The sequence below is a fragment of the Berghia stephanieae genome, chromosome 12 (assembly GCF_034508935.2).
Source record: "Berghia stephanieae isolate SIO BIC M18660-M18661 chromosome 12, UCSD_Bste_1.3, whole genome shotgun sequence".
Classification (NCBI taxonomy): Eukaryota; Metazoa; Mollusca; class Gastropoda; order Nudibranchia; family Aeolidiidae; genus Berghia; species Berghia stephanieae.
This window is the reverse complement of record NC_088371.1, coordinates 6150328-6159311: the sequence shown is the minus strand read 5'-3', so window position 1 is coordinate 6159311 and position 8984 is coordinate 6150328. Positions and strand designations below refer to the sequence as shown.

At 34.4% G+C, this 8984-nt stretch overlaps 1 protein-coding gene across 2 annotated transcripts in view; it reads left to right on the top strand.

Moving 5' to 3' along the window:
* The window catches only part of LOC144958097 (uncharacterized), a 49427-nt gene extending 48391 nt beyond the window's left edge, over positions 1-1036 (top strand). For both annotated transcript variants that reach the window (XM_078889740.1, XM_078889741.1), the window contains exon 13: positions 72-1036. In XM_078889740.1, the coding sequence (XP_078745866.1) occupies positions 72-259 (188 nt within the window). In that variant the 3' untranslated portion in view covers positions 260-1036. The remainder of the gene's footprint in view (positions 1-71) is intronic.
* The last annotated feature ends 7948 nt before the right edge of the window (positions 1037-8984 follow it).

The following is an 8984-nucleotide window of genomic DNA, read 5'->3' as shown; positions in this document are numbered from 1 at the left end:
ACAACTATTACTACTACTACCACTATTACTACTACCATCACCATTGACATCAAACTTCATCTTACCCCCAGGAAAAGCGTGGATGAACTGGTGTTTCCTAGGCTGTAGCATCCTGTCCATTCCCCTCCTAGGCCTCATCAAAACAGAGTTCGCACGTGCCGATATGGACGAGGAGTCAGACGACTCATTCTCTGATGACGACGGGGTTGAGGCACTATCAAAAACTGGACATGCTCACAATGGCTGCACGAATATATAAATGATGCAGCACTCGCTGGGTGGTCGAACAGGGAATAAAAGTGTGCCGTCAAAAAACCGGGTCCAATCTCAATGGAAATGTAAAATCACTCTTCCGGAGGACTGGATATATAGATAGTTCAAAGATGACGTCACCCATGCCTTTGTTATTTGCCATCCGCGTTTATGAGTAACACTCACTGTACTGTATTAACCTGACTATAAACGTTCATGGGTACACACAGTTTTGAGTGATGGTCCTTTATACTTCCGGATGGCAATGTTATGAGATTCTTAGCTAAACGCATACTGTATATACCTTGTGTAACTGATATTCTGGTTTCAGAGTGATGGTATCTTATTTCCTATTCTAAGTCTAAACGTAATGGTAGCACGTCTGACCGGTAATCAGAAGGTCTGAGGTTCGATCCTCAGTCGAGGTCGACTGATTTTATGGGATGTTTTTTTTTTTCTTGTATGTATTTTTCTTTCGTGCGTTGTCTGGCACCTTTCATAAACACTTGTTCAGTTCTTGACCTCCCTGTCTCTATGGGAGGTCAAGAACTTCGTCCAGTATAAAGCGCTTTGAAACACTAAGTGGATATATTGCTCTATATAAAAGCCCTGTTTATATTTATGTAATATAAATGGATATTATTTTATCATCATTTATACATTTACTTTGTTCATTTATTCATATGATAAGAATATTTTATAACCATTTTAACGTAATCCAAAATGGTTTTACAATTAATTCAATAAATATTTTTGAAAATGAAGAATATTTTAAATAAATTAAAGAATTATCTGGTTCATCATTGTATTCTTATTATAGCACGGTCTTTATTTAGTTGAGAAAAAGCCACGCATTTAACTATTGTAAGACCATGAGGAAGTATAAACATGACAATTTACACTGTATGAGTATAACAAGTATAAAAATGACAATTTATACAGCGCATGTCCTTGCTCAAAGCGCTTCACCGTGCTTCTTTTACTCCAGCATATTATTTGAACCAACTTATTAGAGAATTGAAGAGAGTTAATTCCCTTGTCTACCAAAACGGAAGCTCAAATCAAAAGTCGTCAGTTTTAACTCACTCAATCCTATAGATTTTTGCTACTTTTCAAAACTGGAAAAAATGTATTAAATATAAGCATGTGCATATATAGTTTTATTCTACTACTACTAACATTAACATGTAAAAATTAAAAAACATTAGCTTTGATACAACGCCTTTAATTTGTCTCATAAAAATGTAATAAATAGGCATGGGGTAAAAGTATCCCGGGTAAACTACGGATATAGTCGGTGTTAGGGTTGAGTGAGTTAATCCATAATTTCAATCCCGCACTAAGGAATCCATCCTCTACAGATGTAGGCTACACATACAAACAAAAAGACCCATTTTGTAAAGAGTTGAATTGGATTTATTGTCGTCACACAGGCGTAAGTATTAAAAACAGAAAAAGCAGTCAATTTTGTCAGCAAATATAAATAACACACAAGCAAAAAAAAAAACAAAAAAAAAAAAAAAAAAACAAACAACAAAACATGTTAATAAAAAAAATAAAATAATTCAATAACTTATTTTTTAACAATACACTTAACAAACAAAACATTAAAAATTTCATAATAAAAAATGAACCAAAACAAGCAACTTTTGTTAACTCTATCCAAACCATAAGACAGGTTGGCTTTATTGGGTTTGCCTTATTTTTCAAGTTCAAACTTCTGTGACTGTCACACATATATGTGACCCACCATTTCAAAAAGTAATAAATAGAAACGAATACAACAACTTCAAACACGGAACGTTTTGGGCTTAAAACCCTTTTCTTTTGCCAACAACAACAACAACAAATATTAAAAAATGAAAAACCATTAATACATTTATGTTTTCATTGTTTTTTTTGTTGTTGTTTTGTTTGAAGAAGGGTTTTGAGCCTGAAATGTTCCGTGTTTGGTGTTTTGTTCTTTTTTTTATATGATATGAAGCTGTTATATCTTACAGTCCACAGCTTCTAGCAGCCTAGTATCACCCTTTCAAAATGGTATAATATCGGAGTGATATTGATGTCGAAAACTGTGAAACTTGGGGTATGTTTTTTTGTTAAGAAAAAAAAAAAATAACGTGCAAGGGAATATATATTTGACTGTTTCCCTCTTGGTGAAGGGCTGCAGTCTTCCACTTCCATTCTCTGAAGTGACCAATGAGGTGAGAAATTCAGGAGCAGGCACCAGTGTAATTGTTGTTTTGGTTTTAAGAGTTTTACGGCATTAAGGATTATATATATTTGACTGTTTCCCTCTTGGTGAAAGGACCCAAGCCAATCAAAAACTAAGGATCAAGTCTGACAGTGCTGCGGAACAGGAAAAGTAGAAAAAAAGGCTTGACATTCCTGGCACTCAAGGTGAGGCAATCTTGGGTTCCTGGTCAGTTTCTCAAGAAAGGTACAATGTTATGTCATATCAGTTTATTCTGTTATGGTTTGTGAGGGCTGCAGTCTTCCATTTTCTGAAGTGATGATTAAAATTACAATTCGTGCGCCTTGATAAATTAATGCCAAAGTGATATTTCATATAATAACAACAACAATGATAATGATAACAACAACAATGATAACAATGCCGAAAAATAATAACATCAGTAATAATAATAATAATAATAACAATAACATTATAAAATGAAGGTGATATACAATATGTGCAGGACGTGAAAATAAAGCCACAAATGATAAAAATGTGAACCACTGCCACCATCTGGTATATTGTGTCGGGGTGAGCAACAAATCAAAGTGAATTTAAATTAAAACGATCTCAACCATGAAACTTTGTTTTTTGTTCTTTATTGCGAACTTAGGGCAGGAGCAGGCACCCGTGCAATTGTTGTTTTGTTTTTAAGGGTTTTTACGGCGCTTGCCACACATTTAGGTCATTCCAGTGCCAGTAAAAAAGAATAAAATGGGATAATCAAGAAGTTATAGATTTACAATTGAAAGCACACGAGAAAAGATAAGACGAAGGGGAAGGAATCAAATAGGGAACAGACGTGCATCCATTATACAAAGAGGTTCTCGATAGTTGTTTTTTGTTTGTTTGTTGCTTTAGGTCTCTTCCAACACAATTGAGGTTATATGAGAGACCGCTGAAACAAAAAAACAAGCAATCTAACAAAAATAGTACAAATGTAAATCAAAATCATAACCTAAAGATATCATAAGCTAAATTATAAATAACCAAGAACAAACAGGCAGAAGATTTACAGAAAAAAAAATATCCCCTGTCAAAAATACAATCACAAACCAAAGAAGCAGGATAGGCTAGTAAAGAGAAGAAGAAACGACATCACTATCGGATCGTACACCCATGCGAACATCATAGGTATATGATTCAAGGGTGATGCTCCCATCCAACCACCCGGTTCTCGATAGTTGAGACAATCTTATTTCCTATATTCCTCACAAGGGTAATTCTCACTAGTAATCACCAATGGTTTGTACGGCTATGTGGTCTAGTGGTATGACACTCGCTTTCGGATCGGAAGGTCCTGGGTTCGAGCCTTGCTCGGCGCATAGTTGAGTCCTTGGAAAAGACTCTTTACTCACATTCTCTCACCGTACTCAGGTGTAAAATGAGTACCTGGTCGTTAACAGCATTGTCTTTGTCCGAAAAATTGTAATATCGCCTAACAGGCGGCATGTCCCGTCCTACATGTTAAATGTTGCTGTTGACCAGGGACCCCTTGCAAAGCGCTTCGAGCACATGTAGTGGATATTGCGCTATATAAAAGCTCAATTTAAAAAAAAAAATAAATAAATGTTATACTTATTTAAAATATACCACAAAGAACTCAACACGACACTTGTATCAATTGCAAGAGCAGAACAATCCAAATTAATCTGACTATTTAAAAATTACCTCAATGAGAGATGAAGTGATCTGACAAGGTTAAGAAAAAAAAATACAAAAAAAAAAAAAAATCAAACAAAAGAAACCAATTAAACTTCATCTGAAACAAACACAATATATAAATAAATAGATAATAATCTGATTTTAGAAATGCTTTGGCTCAGTAACAACAAAACAAACAAAGGAGTTTGAGCAAAATATAATAAGGAATGGTTTAAAATACAATTTAGTATATATCTTCTCGAGCCAATCTAATAAATTTAATTCATGTCCATTAAAAAAAAAAATTAATTAAAAATAATCCATCAACTTCGATTTCACTATGACTATGAGCAATTTGTTTTCTTTCTGATTTGCCTCGTTGATTAGTTTAAAGCTTCCAATAACTAGTGAGGAATAGCCTTGGTTTGAGTTTCAAATAACAAAAAAAAACCCCCCAAAAAACCAAACAGTTCATAAAAATTGTTAGAAATTGTTAGAAATTCGGTAAAAAATGAGCCATGATATGGGACAAAGTAAGAACAGCAGCTTAAAAAATAAAATTAAAATTAGCTTTTTACAGGACCGTGACCAATGGAAACAATTAACAACAATGGATGGAGAGAGCAGATATACTCATCGACTATGACTGAATCACACAGCAAGCGTCATTCGGACTGCGAGGCTTACTACTACTACTACTATTTCTCCCTAGCCAACAGAAACATTAACATGTAGGATGAGATGTGATGCCTGATGGGCTAAATTACATTTTTTTCCCAGGCAGAGACAACACTGTATATGATCGGGTACTTATTTTACACCGAGTACAGTGAGAAAATGTGAGTACTAAATTAAAGAGCCTTTTCCAAGGACTCAATTATGCGCTGCTATGAGTGAGACTCGAACCCAGGACCTTCCAATCCGAAGGTGAGTGTCATCTGCTAGATCACATAGTCACTGTAAACAGGGAGGTGTAGAGGCTGAGAAAAGAGATTTTTTCTGAACCCTGGCAAACAGTGTTTGTTAGCCTTTGTTTTTAGGGGTTTTACGGCACTTGTCACACTAGTGTTAAAAGGAATATGATAGGGGAAGTTTATTTTTTAGGGTTTTACGGTGCTTGGAAACACATTAAGGTCATATCAGCGCCAGTAAAAAGGAAGAAAATGGGATAGTTAAAAGTTCTTGAATTACAAAGGGGAATTGGTTCAAACAGGAAACAGAAGCACACTATCAAAGTACAAATGTTATATTCATTTTTGTTTACCACTATGAAGGACACACTCGTATGTTTACAAAGTACAATATACAATACTCAAAACTAATAATTATAATAGAACATAGGAGGAACAGAGAGATGATGTCCAAGGAAAAAAAAAAAAATTTGACTGTCTCCCTCCCAGCTCAGGGTCGCTGCCAAGACCGGGAAAAAAACCCAAATTTTTTTTCCGTCTAGCAGGTGATTGGGAAATATACGGAGGCTTTCTAACATAATGAATTCCGTAAATATACAGATAATTGGAAAGCTTGTTTCACACAGAGTCATGTCTTGTCCTACATATTAAGTGTCGCTGTTGGTAGGGACCCGATGTTTGTTTTAAAAAATTTTTTTTTAAGGTTTTACGGCGCTTGCAACACATTAAGGTCATATCAGCGCCAGTAAAAAGGAAGAAAATGGGATAGTAAAAAGTTATAGAATTACAATTAAAGCATAAAAGAAAAGGTGAGACAAAGGGGAATTGGTTCAAATAAGGAACAGATGTAGATTCCAAGAGGACACTATCAGTGTACTTAGTTTGAGATCACCTAAAAGTCTCATCCAGACACAAGCACAGGTCCCAAATGAGAGGAATAAACTCAAATGTATACAAATCAAATAATATAACATGTAAACTAAACATAATACAGAGAGATGATTTACAAGGAAAAAAATATCATCTCCCAAAACTATAACTATACATTTGACTGTTTCCCTCCCAGCCAAGGAACTCCGCCTAAGGTCAGGACAAAACGAAGCAATCTCATTCCAAGACAACGACAGGAAACAATTGGAAAACGGGTTGGGGGGATAGAAGACATGATAAGTACCTCCCTGCCCATTATGGGAGGTCAGGAACCCCACCCAGAGGGACCCTTTGTAAAGCGCGGTGAGTACGTTTAGTGGATATTGCGTTATACAATTGCTCAAGTTTTTAGGTTTTAACCAAAAAAAAAAAACCCAACTTATTTTAACTTAAATTTTATGTAAAGCTTAAAAACCAAATTTAAACATAACTAATCTCCGTTTGAGAAGATTTGGTCTCACAGTTGTTTTATTTTCATGTTACACACATTTTATATTCATGACAGACTTACAGGACCGTGACCAATGGAAACAATTAACAACAATGGATGGAGAGAGCAGATATACTCATCGACTATGACTGTTTCATGTTACACACATTTTATATTCATGACAGACTTGAGTCATTTGTGGAATAACTGGCCTAGGTGGAAATATTTCATGTTTCTTCATGTAGCTTTTTAAAACGAGTAGCAAAAGAATCACGATCAACAATGGCATCAGGAAAGAGACTAGGGTGAAGAACACAAAGTGTGAAAAGTGTGAAAGAAAAAAAATAAATGACAGCCTCAATTTTGAGGCGGGCATCTAAGACTAGTTGGTAAACATTGCACCTAAAGATGACAGCAAAGAGATACATATGAAAGAGTATTGTAATGCCACAAATAAAATAACACCAACAACAGTAACAATAACAAAAAATAAATTAAATAAACACTAATATAGAAAGAAATATTTTTAAAAAGAATTTGCTATACATGAACTGAAAATCAATAATAAAAAACAAAACATAAAAAACCAAAAGAAAAACAAAAACAAAACAAAACAGAAAAAAAGAAACCCCCCCCCCCACCCGAAAAAAAAACCAACAAAAAACCCCTAAGAAAACAGGTAAACAAAATTAAAAAAAAAATTATAACAGCTACAAAACAAAAAAAAAACAACAAAAAAACGCAATAAAATTTAGATGACATTGGATAATGTATATATTATATACTGGCAGGAGACAAGATTATTTAGTCCACAACCTCTTTAAACTTAAATTCTATCTACTTTGGCAAGCAGTTTAGTTGACCATCAAAGGGTTTTTGTTGTGAAAGCTCTAAATGTTTCGTTTTCTGTCATCGTTCTTTACATCTCTATAGGCTTTGGCAGTATCATTCTATAATACATTTGGAAGAAAAATAAAAGATTGAAAACAAAACCTGTACATTGTAAAATGACTCAGCTATGAAAATGACTGATAGCGACGACGATGATGATGATGATGATGATGATGATGAATGATGAAGACACTGGTGACTAAGCAATGAATAAATTCAATAAAAAACTGTAGGACTAATTACATGAGAATAAAACATAAGCACGACAATAAGAACAACTTATCAGTGGGACTAATTACATGAGAATAAAACATAAGCACAACAATAAGAACAACGTATCAGTGGGACTATGTTTTGTTTGTTTTTGTTTTTAAGGGCTTTACGGCGCTTCCAACACATTTAGGTTATATCAGCGCCAGTAAAAAGGAAGAAAATGGGATAGTCAAAAGTTATAGAATTACAATTAAAGCACCCAAGAAAAAGTAAGACAAAAGGGGAACTGGGAACAAATAGGGATCAGATGTAGAATCCAAGAGCATACCATCCATGTACTTAGTTTGAGATCACCTATAAGTCTCATCCGGACACAAGCACAAAATTCAACAAAGAGGAATACACTCAAATGCTTACATTATACATTAAAAATAGTATAATAATACATAACAGAGAGATGATTTACAAGGAAAAAAATATCATCTCCCAAAACAATAACTATGCATTTGACTGTTTCCCTCCCAGCAGGGACTCCGATCAGGACCAGGACAAAAACAAGTAATCTCATTCCAAGACAAAGACAGAAAGCATGTTGGAAAACAGATATAAGGGGATAGAAGACACAGTATTACCTCCCTGCCCGCTATGGGAGGTCAGGATCCCCACCCAGTCAGTGGGACTAATTATATGAGAATATAACATAAGCGTAATTATTATAAGAACAACGTATCAGTGGGACTAATTATATGAGAATATAACATAAGCGTAACTATAATAAGAACAACGTATCAGTGGGACTAATTATATGAGAATATAACAAGCGTGACTTGAATAAGAACACATAAATAATAAAACACCGTATCAGTAGTGGTTGAAGTAGCACCATTGTGGAATGAGAGACCAGTTAAAAACAAAATGCAAAAAAAAAAAGACATTGCACATAAACAAATGTGACCCACCGTATCAAACAGGTATTATGTCGAAATGACTTGGATGGAAAAAAAAAAAAAGGGTTTGTTTTTTAATGTTTTTAAGGGTTTTTACGGCGCTTCCAACACATTAAGGTCAAATCAGCGCCAGTAAAAAGGAAGAAAATGGGATAGTAAAAAGATCTAGAATTACAATTAAAGCACCCAAGAAAAGGTAAGACTAAGGGGAATTGGTTCAAATAGGAAACAGATGTAGATTCTAAATGCACACCATCAAAGTATTTAGTTTGAGATCACCTAAATGTCTTATCCAGACACAAGCACAGGTCCCCACTAAGAATACACTCAAATGTTTACAAATCATACATAATAAGTAAAAAAACATTATACAGTACATAACAGAGAGATGATATACAAGTAAAAAAATATCAGCTCCCAAAACTAACTATACATTTGACTGTTTCCCTCTCAGCACAAAATCCAACAAAGAGGAATACACTCAAATGCTTACATTATACATTAAAAATAATATAATAATACATAACAGA